The following is a 16930-nucleotide window of genomic DNA, read 5'->3' on the forward strand; positions in this document are numbered from 1 at the left end:
CATGTAATTGTAACCCCTCTGTACAGTATGTTCACAAATAAAATAAAATTAAATTTAAAAAAAAGTTTCATTTTCACCCTAAACCTTACATTTTCCTCACCCTAGCTTACCATTAGCAGCATTCAAACTGCTCCCAGATCCTGAAGAGAGGCCACATGTTCTCTGTCCAATACGGAGTGTTGGTGTTGGGATAACTACTTGGTGTGTGAATGAGTGCAAGATCAACATTTCCAGCCTGGTCAGCCTGGTAGCCACATCTGGACTGCTGTAATTGTTCAAAGAAAATTGACATATTTAGGAAAGACCATATAGTTATTCATGGTGCCTACAGATTTCATCTTCTGCTAAGAACTCACTGCATTATAAAATAACCTAGAGCAACTCCTCATACCCTTTTAGACATTTTGTAGGCTGTTTACAAGTGTTCAATGGAAGTTTAAGTAACAATTGAAAAACCCAGAGCAGTGTCTGTAGTCAATATAGTCTTGCTTGTTGAGCAGGTATCTTATAACAACTATTACAAGTGACCGAATGTAATAATCCATGCTACTGGGTAGGATGTAGATATTAATGTTACAAAACCTGGAAAGAGAAAGATCTATTTTTCTGCTCTTATCTGCTAGTTTCAGCTTAGCAGTGTGTTTTATCAGGCCTTCCAATTCACCTTTACCAAGCATCTTGAAGAAATGCCAAGAGGAAGTCCTGTTCTCTTTTGTCATGGTTAGACCTCTAGGATGAGTAAGAAATGTGAGGGAGAAGCCAGCTCTCCTGTAAAGGAGGGCTGTAGGTCCCTGCCTGTTTGTTCCTTTTTGTACTGGGGCTTGAACGCAGGGACTTTGCCATCACTTGACTCACGTGGTACTTTACCACTTGAGTCTCACCTCTTCATTATTTTTTAATGCTAGTCCTGGAGCTTAAACTCATGGCCATGGGCTCTGTCTCTGAGTTTTTATCCCCCCTGAAGCCTAGTGTTCTACCACTTGAGCTACAATTCAAATTCTGGGCCTGCCTTTAAACTACAATCTCTAAATCTCAGCCTCCTTAGTACCTAGGATTATAGCTATGAACCACCAGTACCCTCCTACTTCTGGATTTTTTTTTCTGGTTTGAAGGCTAAGTATCTTGTATATTTGTCTGCCTAGGCTGGCTCCAAACTGTAATCCTCCGATCTCAGCCTCCTGAGTAGCTAGGATTATAGGTGTGAGCCACTTGTGCTCTCCTTCCAAGTGTATCCTTATGTACTAAAGTTTTAATATTAAAATGCTGTGAAAAGTTCACTGAAAGGGCTGGGAAGGTGGCTCAGTGGTAGAGCGCTTGCCTTACTTGCATGAGGCCCTGGGTTCGATTCCTCAGCACCACATATGCAAAAAGAAAAAAGCCAGAAGTGGCTCTGTGGCTCAAGTGGTAGAGCGCTAGCCTTGAGCTGACGTGCTGAGGGACAGCGCCCAGGCCCAGAATTCAGGCCCCACGACTGGACCCCCCCCAAAAAAAAGTCCACTGAAAAACTAGATGGGTATAAAGCCCATTACAGAACAAATATTTTGATAAATGTCTCAGTTGATTCTCAGTCAGTATCCTTTGGAAGAGGAAGACAGATTAACATGATCTTGAGGAAACAAGTGTCACATAATTAGCTGAAGATTTCTCACCTCTTTTGTGGCAGATCCAGGTCTAGAATGAACACTTGCCTCTACCCCATGGCCTGTTCTCTGTACCAGCTGTCCTCTTATTGAGGATTGTTACTGAACCAGGTCCATCTTCACCAACTGGCCCAGTAGGCTGAGCCTTAAAAGCAAAGCATTTTGCAAGAGAAATGATTTAATTCACAAAGTAGCTAAGCATGAGAGGCACTTAAATCCACCTCTCCAAAGAGCTTATAAGGACTTATGGGAAGGAAAACTAAGGTGGGTCTGAAGTGTGGGGAAATGTGACTGGATGCAATTTAAGGAAATAATCGCTGCTCTGGGCATGTGTAAACAATATCATTCTTCATAGAACACATCTTCAAAAAAAGATGGTAGCATTAATGTGATCTGAGAGTGGAGGTTTTGACCCTCTTGACATTAAAATATGCCCATCAGATAGTTTTCCAGGTCCAGGTAAGGACAGCCCCTGGCTTCATCTAGTTTGAGCCAGGTTTTTTCTGCCGTCCCCCACCCCCACCCCGCCCCTCACACACACACCTCCTGTAGTCATTACCTAGGTGACCAGGCATTAGAGTGTTACCTATTATAAAGCCAGAAGGCATGTACCAGGTTATCTCTGAGTTTCAAAAGAGAGAATGTGCTAGGAAGAGAGACTCTTTTTAACAAAGAAAAAAAAAGCCTTAATTTCATTACTGCGACAGGAATGACCCTCTCAGTCCCCAGCACACGGAGCTGCAGTGAAAGACAGGGCACTCTGACTTAACATAGTTTATTACACAATTGGTATCAACATGAAACCATGTAAACTCCATGAAGTAAACAGTCTTCTGCAATAATCAGCAGTCTGCTATGACCCGCCAGCACCCTCAATGCTTTCACATATGTACATTTCACAGGAAGTGAGAGCCACACAAATAGGGTTAAAACACATTTTCTGGGCAATGATTTTTTTGGTCCTTATTTTCTATTAAAATGCAAGATATACTTTCCTCTTTGGCAAAAGAGGTAAATCCCCACAGTTAATTCACAAAGTATACTCAGATAAAATATAAAATACAGCGTAAGGTACAGCTGAGATCTGGGCTACTCGAATATTGTAGAAAAATACTTAGGAAAAAAATGTTTTTCATAAACTCAGTTAATGTTAGTAAAAAAGCTCTATTTAGTCTTGAACTAGGTCACTGTCATAAGAACACATTTCAAATGATTTTCCTGGAGACAAGAAAGTTCCTAATACATTCCACTTCTGAGAAGAATGAACTGTAGACTTTTGACCTCAGCATATTTGTCTGTGTGCATGTCTATGTGTCTGTGCTGGTATTGGGGCTTGATCTCAGAACCTGGATGATGTCCCTGAGCTTTTTTTTTGCTCAAGTCTTGAGCTCTTATCGCCTGAGCCACAGTTCCATTTCCAGCTTTTCTGGTGATTAATTGGAGATAAGAGTCTCATAGACTTTTCTGCCCAGGCTGCCTTTGAACGGATCCTAAGTCTCAGCCTTTTGAGCACCTGGTTCTCAGCCGTGTTTTTATTCTTGGGCACAGAAAACCAGAGATGGTAACTCCACAACAATTGCTGTGTCGCCTTCATTACAAGTAGCTGAATAAGTCTCAGCATTTGGCTTGGAGTTCTAGAAGGAAGGCTCAGCACATGAAAGCTGTACAACATTTGCTAGGCCAGAGTCCCTTGCAGGGCACAGATGCTCAGCTCCTGAGCCACAGCAAGTGGCATCTAAGCAAACAGGCAGAGGCCGGTTTGTTTTTAATTCCCAATTGCTAAAACACTACCTCAGTGTGCTTTCAGTACTTCAAGTAATTTCATTTCTTCCAGGGAAGAATGTTAAAAAATGCTGTGAAGTGTTAGTTATCAAAGGAAAGGAAAGGCAGGCACAACAATAGGAAGATTGAGTTTTAAGACAGACCTGCTGCTGACACAGTATCAGATAAACACATTGAAAAACAAGAACACTACTACAGCTTTACGCAACAGCGGCACTTCCCATGTAAATTTGCGCAGAACTACAATCTGACAAAGTGAACTTAAGTTACTTTAATTGTTTAAATACAGCTCTGTACAGATTGCACATTTTACACTCAAGGAGCTCAGTATCACAGAAAAATGAAAATGCCAGGTGACAAATGTCCATTTTTGTTTGTTTCTAGCCTTACACAAGCCAGCGGGCTCTCACCCCAAGGGTCAGAACAAAAACCACTGGTGTAAACAGCGTGGGAGCGCTGTCTCCTGGATCCTTACTGAGTCACAGCGCGCGTGGCGCACGCACACACTAATCAGTGACGCGACAAGCCTCCGGCTTGGCACCAGGCAGGCGCCGTGCACATCGTGTTCACAGGAGAGCCGTCATGGCGGTCTGGTGGAGGGGCGTGAGGCAGTTTCTGGGGGATGAATAACCATCATTCAACTCAGGATGCACCTGTGGCTTTGGAGAGGCGGGGTCTCTGTTTTCAACAGCCAAGAAGCTGCTGGTTTGGGGCTTGTCGTAGTCCCCGTCTGCGGGCTTGGGGCCGGGTGGCATCTGATAGTCCCCGCCCTGCGCCCCCGCGGCCGGGCAGAAGCCACCGGAGGACAGAGAGTGTTTGTGGACAGGCCGGGGCCCGGGGACGCGGTAGCCGCAGCCGGAGGACGCGGAGAAGGAATGCGCCCGCAGCACGTGGCGCTCCACGATGGGCGTGGCGTACTCGGGCTCCGCCTGCGCCAGCGGCAGCGCGTACTCGTGCTGCCCCGCGCCGCCGGCGCCAGCGCGCTGAGGACAGTCGTAGTGGCCGCCGTCCTCCGCGCTCACCCCGCTCTCCCCCTTGGTGTCCGTGTCCATGGGCCGGAAAGTGGAGCCCTTTCTCGTGACTGTGCCCGTGCCAATCATGAGAGGCTGCTGGTAATCTGAAACCAAAAGAGAGTAAAGAGGAGCATCCTTGGCGCGCCAGCCCTTGGCCAGCCCCCACCAAGGGCGGCTGAGCCGGCTGATGGCCCGCCGGGGGTGCTGGTGTGGGCGCCACTCAACTCCCCACAGTGCCTCCGGCCCGGGGAATGAAAGAACTCGTCCTGGGGCTTCGGGGAGGAAGTCTCAAAGGGCTAGAAGAACCCAGAGAAAGAAGGGAGAGAACTGCTAGGTTGCATCCTTGGAGGAGGCCTCAAAGTAGCCTTTGAAGTGCTGCATTTGGGAAATGGAGGTAAAAGGATGTAGGGCAATCAGGAAACAGAGGATGTTGGATGTATGTTGTTAAAACAATGAAACCTCTTGAAATGAGGAAGAGGAATAAAGGAGAGGGTAGAGAGATTGACTGAAATGCTTTGGATCCATGTTTGGAAATGTCACCATGAAATCCTCTCTTGCATAACTAAGGCAAATCGTTTAAAAAGAAAAAAAAGAGCAATCATGAAAATAGGTTGATGTGGCCAGAGACAGAGGGCCAACGGTTTAATGAAAATAAAGACTAAAGCAATAGGTCTGAGCCTAGCGATGATCAGACAATGGAAAAGCTCATATTTATTGAACTCTGAATCTGTGCCAGCCATTATTCGAAGACTGTCAGAAATAGATTAAAAACTTTTTTTTTTTTTGGTACTGGAGCTTAAACCCGGAGCCTTGCTTTCTTATTAGCTTTTTTTTAAAATCAAGGCTGCAGCTCTACCACTTGAGCCACATCCCCACTTCCAGCTTTTTGCTTGCTACTTCAAGATAAGAGTTTCTTATCATATAACTGTAACCCTTCTCTATAGTATCTTTACAATAAAAAAATATTTTAATAAAAAAGAGTCTCTTACATTTGCCTACCTGTACTGACTTCAAACTGTGATCCACAGATCCCAGCCTTCTGAGTAGGTAGGATTATAAGTGTGAGCCACTGGGCCCCTGACTTGGTTAATAAAACTTCTCATGAAAATCCTGTAAGGTCTCACTTACTTCCATGTTACGGATGGGAAACCAGGAGGGCATATTGGTAACAGATAATGGAGCTAGGATTTGAACCTGTTTCCAGTGTGTGTGTTAATCATTTGCTAGAAAGTATAGTTTGATTCTATAGAAATGTAAGAGCGGTAAAGTCTGAGATAACTCTGGAGACAGACTGAAAGGGAAAAAATAGGAAAATCAGAAAGTGAAAACTGGCAAAAGCAATAGCTTCTCAGGGCCTCTGCAACCACTCAAGCACGGGAGAGTTCCCTTGTCTACCTCCTTGGCCAGGCAGGGGCAGTATTTACCTTTCTAGTCCCTCTTTCCCAGAGCTCTTATCAAAATCTTGGTAACATATAAATGAAAGGTTTCTTGAGACAAGTAGTACTCAGGGCCATGCAAAGATTTATGAATGCCATTATGAGTCAGCAGGTGTAACAGGCTCAGCTGAGTGAAGCCATATCTCAGTGTCAGTTTATAACTGCACAGAATGTACTTTACACATATTGCACTTTACAGAAGGATTTTAGCCCTGTTTTCCTCCTGTCGCTCCTTCCCACAAGCAGCCTGTAGTCCCAAGATATAGCACTTACCTTCCATATCACTGGTGATGAGATCTAACTTTTGTGGCATCTCCTTCTCATTGTCATAGCTGATGGTAAACTCCGATGACTGATGCCTGGCGAATGGATATTTAATCTGTTTCCAACAGTCTGGAATAAAGATAACAGGAAGCAAATCAGTATGTCATAAATATAACACAGGCACTTCATGAATATTCCTCAATGGTAATGATAAAGGCACAGCCACAACTCATTAGGTGCACGTGTGGAGGACAGCATGCGGCGACCAATAACAAAATAGCCAACAGTGCATCTAGTGTGTCTTCCACGGGCCTTTAAAAATGTATTTGCAAACCCATCAGGTCCCAGGGTTTTGTTCCATGAGCCATCTTCCATAAGCTACACTGACATGGCACTCGTGACCCAGAAAGGACACCACAGATGGGGTTTAAGTCAGCACCTTTAGGCCTCCAACTGTATTCTCTGGCAAAATCAGGAGAGGACCAAGCAGGAGCATGCACAAATTTCAGGGAATCTTTATGACACAGGTTGCCCAACTAATGAGTTAACAGGGGTCTAGAGAGATGTCTAAAGGTGGAAGCTCCCAGCCAAGCTCCAGTGGCTCACGCCTGTAATCCTAGCTACTCAGGAGGCTGAGATCTGGGGATTGCAGTTCAAAGCCAGCCCGGGCATGAAACTCTGTGACACTCTTATCTCCAATAAACCACCAGAAAACTGGAAGTGGTGCTACAGCTCAAGTGGTAGAGCACTAGCCTTGAGTTGAAGAGCTGAGGAACAGCCCAGGCCCAGAGTTCAAGCCCCATGACAGGCAAAAAAAAAAAAAAAAAAAAGCCCAGTACTGGACTACACTCATGTTTGTTTACTTATGTATTTGCACTGCTGGGTATCAAAACCAGGCCCTGGCACACCCTAAGCACATATTCTACCCCTGAGCTACATTCCCTGTACTTGGACTCCATTCAGTTTACTGATGGAGGCTACTGTAACCTCTCCTTAAAGAGAGTGTGGAGGCCTAACTCTTAGTAGCGCCTTCTCCCCCCCCCCAAAAAAAGCACTTGGCCACTGAGCCCTTTCACTTTTTCCCCCCAGTACTGGAAATCAAACCCAAGGCTTTCCACATACTAGGTTTAGCACTTGGCCACTGAGCCTACTTGTGTGTCTCTCACTTCCTGAAAGACAGAAGAGAACTGCAGATGAAGTTTTTAACCAACCTGTTTTCTGAGCCTCAGCAGATATATATGGGTTTCCTTTCTTCTTCCTCCTATTAAGATAAAAAGTCCTAGTGAGTACTTACAAGCCAATTCATCTGCCTCTGTCTCCTTGCATAACATGAGAATCATAACTGTACTTACCTCATAAGACTGTTGTGAGGATTAGATGAGACTGTAGTTGCCATAAGCTTATTAAGTCAGGATCATACGGGTATATATATATATATATATATATATATATATATATATATTATATGTGTATGTATATAAATTTGTCTTATAATAAAGGTCACAAAATTCTCATATCAAGAAGCAATGCATCATTATTCTATTTGCTCAATAATTCACACAACTAATAATATCCAGCAGCAGTTATTCACAGTCATGTTTCTCATTTCATCTCTATTTTCTATACTCCAAAATTGTGGAAGTCTTCTAAAATCATTTAACATAAATGCACTAAGCATGCTTTAGCTTTAATTGAGGCTTAAAAACTAGAGACTTTAGCTGGGTGCTGGTGGCTCACACCTATAATCCTAGCTACTCAGGAGGCTGAGATCTGAGGATTGCTGTTCAAAGCCAGCCTGGGCAGGAAAGTTAGACTCTTATCTCCAATTAACCACCGAAAAACCAGAAGTGGTGCTGTGGCTCAAGTGGTAGAGTGCTTGCCTTGAGCTGAAGAGCTCAGGGCCAGTGCCTAGGCCCAGAGTTCAAGCCCCAAACCAAAAAAAAAAAAAACCCCAAAAACTAGAGACTTTGTAACTTTCACTCATGTTGGCAAATAATTCTTCATTCTTCTTGGATTAATATATACATATACAAGTTGTGAAGCTGTTTAAAATATACAAAAGAGGAAAACTTGAGAACAATTTTCTTTTTTTGTTTAAACCCATGTCCTATTCTTTGTTATGATGAATGTGGGGTTTGGGGTCTGGGAAAAAGATTCAGTCCTCATGATGCTTAAATCCTTTATTTAGTACATGAGGAAACTGAGGCTCGGGGAGGCAGAAGGACCGGGCTCCATGGTGACTGCATTGGAAGCCAGGTCTCCAGGCTTTCCTATCCAAGGTGGATGAAAGAGAGAAGAGAGACTATGTCTGCTCCTAGGTGTGGACTTCTGCAACAAGTGCTCATCTAGAAGCCTTGAGTAAAAGCTTCTAAGTGACAAAAACTGCTTATAAGTGAACACTGGTTAATTTCTTCTATCACTGTTCCCCTTGTTTTAAAAATATCAATTTTCATTTTATCTGGAGAGAAGTCATCTGCTTTTCTACACAGGAATATCTGAAGAGTAAATGTGATTGGGTTTACAATTGCTTACATAATTAGAGAAGGGATTAAAAAATGTAAACTCACATACTTTCTATAGACAGCAAAGACGCCCATTCCAGCCAGAAGCAGGGCAACGAGGAGCACCAATGGGATGGCCACAGTTGTAACATTTAATCCTAGAGAAGGGGAGAGCCAGCATGTCATAACCTGAATGAGTAACAAGCAAAGCTGAGGGCCCGAAACCAAACACAGATCTGAGAAGGCTTCAACCGTTTAATGCTCAAGGAAAATGAATACGTGCTAGGCATTTACTGATATTGACAAGCAAAAGAAGGGGATTCAGAATCCTGGCTAGGTTCAGGGAAATACAACTTCCTGTCTATCCTGTCCATCCTTTCCATGTTCTCTTCCTGTTTCCCTCTGGCGCCTCAGAGACTAACATTTGTTTTCTCTGAACTTTTTCTTTTTTGTCAGTTGTGGGGCTTGAGTTCAGGGCCTGGGTGCTGTCCCTGAGCTCTTTTTGCTCAAGGCTAGTGCTGTACCATTTAAACCAGAGTTCCACTTCCAATTTTTGAGGGGTTAATTGGAGATAAGAGTCTTACTGGGACTTTTCTGCCCAGGCTGGCTTTGAACTGCAATTCTCAGATCTCAGCCTTCAGAGTAGCTAGGATCACAAGTTTGAGCCACCAGCACCCAGCTCTCTGAGCTTCTTGAACTCTATTGGGCTCCAAAAGTTAGGATCAAGGGGAGCTGGTTTAAGTTCTCACTCAGCCAGGAATTATTTGGACAGATAAAAGATGAAGGCTCAGTGTGGAGTTCCTAGCTTGGTGACAGCTTTCAATTTCCCTCAAAGGTGGATGAATTTGGACTTGAGCCCACACAGAAGATTGGGGAGCTGTCAGGTTCTAATTATCAGAGTTTAGAAGCTGTGGACTGGGGGGAAATGCAGCCGGAGGACTGCAGGAAGCACTGGCATTCCACGTGGCTTCACAAAACTCTGGGTTTTCCTACCGCCCTTTCATTTACAAAGATGTTACTCTAAGCCTCTGTGGTAGCTCCTGGCTTGCAGGAACTATGAAAAGTAAGTCCTTCCTCTTCCACTTTTTGTTTTTGGTGATCCTTGGAAAGAAAATAAAGGAATGATAAAGAGTGGGTATGTGGGGCAGGCACTGATGTCTCAAGCCTGTAATCCTAGCTACATAGAAACCTGAGAACTGAGGGTGGTGGTGGTGGTGTTTGGGATTCAAAGCTAGCTAAGGCAAAAAAAAAAAAAAGTTTGAGACACTTATCTTCAATTAACCAGCAAAAAGTTACAACTGGAGGTGTGGTTCAAGTGGTAGAGCACCAGCCTTGAGCACAAAAGCTAAGCAAAAGGGAGGCCCTGAATATTGGCACACATACATAAAAAATGGGAATATATAGTTCATGAACAGGAAGAAAGGAAATTTAGACGAATACAAATTTATATAAGTGACAAATGCCAGTAATGTTATTTAAGAGTGAAAAGTCTGAGGAAACTGACAAACTTAAGTTATCTAACAGGAAGGGAATAGTTAAATAATGTTATATCTGGATTTTCAAACATGGTATAAAGATATTAACAGTTGCATTTTCAACTACCTAACAGCATTATAAAAGGCTTATCATACAACACAAAGTGGACAATGTGTGCGATGGGATAGAATCTAGTAGGTAAGATGCCACCATGTCTGTCTTGAACCTAGAATGATAAACACACCTGACTGGACACAGTGGAATATGGTGAGCATGTTTGGATGCTGAGCTATGGCTGAGTTTGTGTTTCTTTATTTATATTTTTCTAATCTTTTCAAATTTTATAAACTTAATATGTAAAATATTTTCTATTCTGAGAAGAATATACTTTTAGTGTTCATTACTTGAACATTACTTGGATATATTACACACTTACATGTTTAAAAATCAAAAAGTATAAAAAGATATGGAGTAAAATGTCTCCTTCCTTTTTTTCCCTCTCCTTCATAGGAACCGAGATTCTATTTCTTGACATTCTTCTAAAGATATTGAAGTGAATATATAGGTTCATTCTTTCTTTTCCTTCTCTTGCAAAAATGTCTACATAGATGGTTCTGTGCTTATTTTTTAATTCCTAGTATATTAGAGGTATTTCTATACTAGTAACACATTTTTTGCAGCTGTAAAATATTCCATTGCATGGATCTATTAATTTATTTTTCCATCAACTATTTTTCTAGTGTTAAAAGCACATACAAGTTTGCTGTCAATCTTTCTCGACTCAAGGCATTACATCATATAATTATAGTCAGATGACATGTAAGCATGTACAAATACCTCTCAACAACCCTCTTTATATGACAGAGAAAAATATATCTTGTTGGCGCTATTAAGAACTGAATTAGATGGGTACCAGTTATACTTTTCTTTTTTTTTTGTCGGTCATGGGGCTTGAACTCTGGGCCTGGGCACTGTCCCTCAGCTCTACAGCTCAAGGCGAGCACTCTACCACTTGAGCTACAGCACCACTTCCGGTTTTCTGGTGGTTTATTAGAGATAGGAGTCTCAGGGTCTCTCCTGCCTGGGCTGGCTTTGAACCGTGATCCTCAGATCTCAGCCTCCTGAGTAGCTAGGATTACAGGCGTGAGCCACTGGTGCCCGGCTATCCCAGCCCCTCAGTTATACTTTTCTTAAGAACCGTGAAACAGAAACTGGTCTATCTGTTGGCGTTTCTCCCGAGGGGATGGGCTTTGTGATTGCCTTATCTTCTCTCTCTCGGTTGAAACACCAGTTTCTGAAACCATTTCACGGGGCACAGATGAATCATTCCCTGAGAGAGAAGGGATGTTGGAAAACCACATTAGTGATAATGATATGCAAAAGGAGATGACCAGAATTGAAGAGTTTGCTGACTCACTCAGAGTACTGCCTTAAGTAATTCATTTTATATAAAAATACTTAGCTGATTTACCTCTGTTCTGATATCAAATCGAATGTTTAGTTACTAGTTTTTGTCATTAATACTTGTATTTGAATTCGCTTGTAGTACAGTGCTGTTTTTCTTTTTCATAGATATCAAAGTCTGTTGCCTATAAAATGACATTTCTGTCTCCCTTATAGATTTTCTTTATTAACTTTCTATGTTACCCATATTAAAGCACACTACAGTGGTTCTTAAAATGCTTCTTAGTCAGGCATGGATGGCTTATACCGGTAATGCTAGCTACTCAGGAAGCTGAGATCTGAGAATCACAGTTCAAAGCCAGCCCAGGCAGTAAAATCTCCAATTGAACACCAAAAAGCTGGAAACAGAGCCATCGCCCAAGTGGTAGAACATTAACCTTGAACAAAAAAGCTCAGGTATAGTGCATAGACCCTGAGTTCAAGCCCTAGAAGCAGTACACATACACCACACACACACACACACACACACACACACACACACACACACACACACAATGCTTCTTTGTTTAAGAAGAATTAGAGAGGGATTCCTATTCACTGTACCCTTGAAAAGTAGATTTGACCAGGGATGCTAAAAATAAGTACACTCTACTAATAATATGCATGCACTGGACCTGAACAACAGCATGTCTTAAACAATGCTGAAGTAGCAAGGCCATACATCTCTTCCTGAGCCAAGAAGAAACAGGCATATTGTTCTCCATAAAATATTTACTTTAAAAGTAAATATTTATGTAACTGTAACCCCTCTGTACATCACCCTTATAATAATAAAAAAATTAAAAAATTATGTTGAGAGAGGATATGCACATGAAGTATACTTCATGAGGAAGAAACTAAAATAATTAGCATTTTATTTTTCTATACTCATCATGTTCAACTGACTTACTCAAAATAACCACAAATCAGTTAGTAATATTTGTGTGTGTGTTTTGTGTGTATGTGTGTGTGTGCGTGTGTGTGTGCCAGTCTTGGGGCTTGAACGTAGGGCCTGAGTGCTGCCATAGAGTGTTTTTGCTCAAGACTAGCTCTCTAACACTTCAGTCAAAGCTCTACTTCTGTTTTTTTTTTGTTAGTTGAAGATAAGAATCTCACAGACTTTTCTTCCAGATTGGCTGCAAACCATGATCCTTAGGTCTCAGCTTCCTGAGTAGCTAAGATTACAAGCATAGTCACTGGCACCTGGCACATTTGGTAAAATTTGAAAGCTTCTTCTCTTATTTTACTTTTCATTTTCTTCTCTTTTAAATTAGCATTTAGCATACAAAATAATGGCTTTGACTGCCACATTTTCATACATATTTGTCATTCTTTTTGGAAGAATCCTGAAAGAGGTTAAATTTAAAAAAAACAAACTTCTGCTTAATGCTAATGAGGCTTATTGTCTTATAAATTCTTCAGGCAAAATTTGGAACCATGTAACCTAGAGAAAAGAAATTATTCCAACTATTTAATCTGTGTGTGGGATACGCAGGAATAAACTCATAGTGAAGAATTTTATTTTATTTTGTTTTTGTTTTGACTGCATCTCACTATCCCAGTCTGGCTGTGAATATGCCTTTGATCCTCCTACTTCTGCCTCCCAAGTGCCAGGATTAAAGAGGTGCACCACCATCCCTGCCTCATTACCACCGAGGAATTTTCAATGATCAAATTCTCTTAAAAAAAGCAGCATGGTCCTTACCATTGGAGGCAAACAGAAAGCGCCTTTCTGACAGGGAGCCACTGAAACAAAAAGACAGACATGAGGAGTGAGTCACATCATCAGATCCTAAGGACGAATGCAGGTGCCTCGTGCCACGGCTTCACGCAGTCCCCGCGGCACTCTGCTGGCTCAACTGCTATTGCCTGCATCAGAAAACTCCGGCTTGTGAAAGATGAGCAAGCTTCCTAAATTCATACAGGTGACGCTGCTTTTGAATCAAACCCTTGTGCCGCTTCTATCATGTCACATGTGCTGAGAAAGGACATACAGATTGACAGTCTCAGAGCGACCCTAAGTCCCATTTCATGAAGACAAGGCGACAGGCAGAAGGGATGCTGCACTGCAAGTGCCCTGGGCTTCAGCAGTCACGGAGAGCCTCCCTCTCACCGCCCACCAGTGAGGGCCACTGAGCCGCTTCAGGAAAGATGCGCAGGTCATTTCCAGTTGCTTGCTCTACAGACCTGTCAACAGTTGCCCTGCTGAGCATTGCTGCTCTAGAGACAACCCCAACCGTGCCCCTCTCTCCACAGCTGCACTCTCACCTATACTGGCAGTCAGCACCCAGGCACAAGCCAGCTGCTGCTTCTGGGTAAGAAGGCCACATCAGGAGAGAGCTCAGTGCCGCTCACGCTCACTGACCTGGCAGGGTCAGGCCCCCAGTTCTCCCACCTGGCATGGACCCCTGGAGTTCGGACTTGAGGGTCTACATCTTTCTCTCACAGTGGAGTTTATCTCTCAAGCCCGCAGTTGCCTCCTTTTTAGTTGCCTCCTTTGTGGGAGATAAATCCTAAGGTCCAACATCCCTCATCAAGCAAATATTGTGAAAAATACGTAGAAAGCATGAATGTTGTGGACTTCTCACTATAATATAGATAGGAGTAATCTCTTATGTATACTATTTTCCATCCTAGGCATTAGAGGTCAACATACACACACACAAAGTATAACGGTGGGGGATCGGTTAGCACTAAATCATAAAATCCACCAAGAACTTAAAAGTAATTTATTCAAGTGCATTTGAGGAGTGCTAGGAAGTAAAACTCTGGAATATCTTTTCTCTTTCACTTTCTTCATCTACTTTCAGTCTAAGACTCTCCATCCCTGGGTTCTGCACAAAGGTTCTGTCCTAATGTCTGCACTGAATAGAACACAGAGGCCAATCATTTCTCAGGTGAGAAAACAGGTCCATATGGCTATGAGATTTGCCAAATTTAACAGTCAGCACTCTGTTAGACAGGGGCCTTGCTCTTAGAACCCTAAAGGGTGGGACATTATTGGGAATAAAGTTATGTTTTTGGTAGAGCCTCTGTGTTTGTGGAGAGCTGCTGGAGCCGCGACCAAAGACTGCTGCAAAAGCAACATTGTAGCTCCTTGGTTCAAGGTGCAGCCACAAAAATGGCGGGGCCACGAGGTGCGGCTCCGACCTAAGATGGCGCTGGCTCCCGCCTGCCTTCCTCTTCCTGGTGACGAGTGTTCTCTGTAAAAAACAACTCCTTATATGGCTATGACTTGGCTCCTAGTTTGCTTCCGTGTTTGCAGCCCTATCGGTATATGCCACGTAGCGCTTCGGGATTGGCCATCCAGGGGGCTTATAACCGGAGGGCGGGGCGGAGGGAAAGAGAAGCAGGAAGAAGCGGGCAGGAGAAGCAGGAGAGAAGAAGCTGTAAACTAGGTCCTGAATAAACCGCCTGAGAGAAGAACCTGTTGTCGCGTCATCCTTGCGGGTCGAGGCGGTCACGACATGTGTTATCTGTTTTTTATTTTTCTTTCTTCTCTAATGTTTTGACAGTAATGATTACACTGGAAACAAGGCCCAAATTAAGCCAAACTAGGGCTGGGAAGTGCTAGAGTGGTAGAGTGAATGCATAAGGCCCTGGGTTCGATTCCTCAGTACCACATAAGTAGAAAAAGCTGGAAGTGGTGCTGTGGCTCAAGTCGTAGAGCACTAGCCTGGAGCTGAAGACCTGAGGGACAGCGCCCAGGCCAAGTTCAGGCCCCATGACCAACCAAAAAAAAAAAAAAAAAGCCGAACAATTCCACAGGCAACCCAAAGAGCCCATGCTCACTTGCACTGCTATTGAAATGTTCACTTTTACTTTTTAGTATTGACCAAAATGGTTAAGTATGGAATGGATGATTCTGAAGACCACACCAGTGGAGGTTCTCTTGCACTCTCTCTGTCTTGGCTTTCCTTCATTATCACCTGGGATGTTTTCCCATTTCGATTGACGTGTGACCACTTGCTGCTATAGGAAAATAAGCCTCCTTTCTGAAAAATGAAAACACCTGGAGAGAGCAAGAGGCGTCTTTAGGCATTCCCTCATTGGGGTGAGTGAATTCAATCAGGTTAGAGGACCAAGAAGCCATCCAGAGGGCCACAGAAGCAATCCAGAAAAACCCAAGGGGAACACACAAAGAAAGGCTCTGCCTTCGGAGGCTAGAGTCCTCATCCTCTGTATGAGGTCAGCCCTTTTTCCTGATTCCATTCTGGTCTCCTTAAGTCAAGGAAGCCGTCTGCCCCTGGATGAATCCCAGAAGAGCCCTGTATGTTTACTTTCGGAACCCCTTCTTCTCCAGCTGCAGTGCTTCCTTCTCTGTTTTTTCCTGGATGCCAAACAATCGTGTGTGGGAACAGAAGTTCAATGACCGCGTGCAAGGCAGCTTCCCAACAGCAAAACAACACAGATAAACACAACAACTCCCAAAAGATTTGCAAATCTAAATGTACAGAAGAGATGGGATATAAAGTCACTGCCAACTCACAGAACTAGACAGGAGACGGAACCCCGAGATGGTCCTGAACTTTCTATCGACTCCCCCCAAAACAACCACAATTAGCTCAAAAAATGATAGGCCACATGTGGGTACCCTTTTTCTTATTCATTAATGACACCATTTTTGTATTGTTTTTGGCACAGAAATTTAACTTCACACCACACAGACGTTACATACATGCATTAAGTCCAGTTAATGCAGAAATAGTTCAAATAACAAAATCTACTTTCATAGTCAACAATTTTAACTATTTTTCTTCAAAAATGAAATAAATCTAGGCAGTATAGGTTAAGCTTTGTTATCTTATTATCTTACAATAGCATTCACATATATATGTATACACATATATATATACACACACAAACACAGGCAAGATATTTAAAACCCAAAGTCAATCCTAGCCAGATGATGGTAGGTAGCCCTTGCTTATAATCCTAGCTACTCAGGAGGCTAAGATCTGAAGACTGTAGTTCAAGGCCAGCCCAAGCAGGAAAGTCTGGAAGATTCTTATCTCCAATTAAACTGCCTAAAATGCCAGAAATGGAGCTGTGGTTCCTGTGGCCTTGAACACAAAAGCTCAGAGACGGCGCCCAGGCTCTGAGTTCAGGACAGGTACGTACACACACACACACACACACACACACACTGGTCCTAACTTATTTTTCCTATATACAGCAGGTACACACACATACACACACACACACATACTGGTCCTAACTTATTTTTTTATTTTTCCTATATATAGCCTCTGTCCTTGACGGCGCCCAGGTTCTGAATTCAGGACAGGTACACACACACACACACACACACACACACACACACACACACACACACACACTGGTCCTAACTTATTTTTCCTATATATAGCCACACA

The 16930-nt window shown here is 43.0% G+C and overlaps 1 protein-coding gene across 1 annotated transcript in view; it reads right to left on the reverse strand.

The window, feature by feature from the left end:
• Nucleotides 1-3670: 3670 nt before the first annotated feature.
• Dcbld1 (discoidin, CUB and LCCL domain containing 1) overlaps nucleotides 3671-16930 on the reverse strand; it is a 63337-nt gene continuing 50077 nt past the window's right edge. The window contains exons 9-13 of the mRNA XM_013032780.1: nucleotides 13261-13301; nucleotides 8707-8794; nucleotides 7347-7396; nucleotides 6145-6264; nucleotides 3671-4539 (exon numbers count right to left, since the gene is read on the reverse strand). Coding sequence (XP_012888234.1) covers nucleotides 3989-4539; nucleotides 6145-6264; nucleotides 7347-7396; nucleotides 8707-8794; nucleotides 13261-13301 — 850 coding nt within the window. The 3' untranslated portion in view covers nucleotides 3671-3988. The remainder of the gene's footprint in view (nucleotides 4540-6144; nucleotides 6265-7346; nucleotides 7397-8706; nucleotides 8795-13260; nucleotides 13302-16930) is intronic.

This window comes from Dipodomys ordii, unplaced genomic scaffold (genome assembly GCF_000151885.1).
Source record: "Dipodomys ordii isolate 6190 unplaced genomic scaffold, Dord_2.0 Scaffold157, whole genome shotgun sequence".
NCBI lineage: Eukaryota > Metazoa > Chordata > Mammalia > Rodentia > Heteromyidae > Dipodomys > Dipodomys ordii.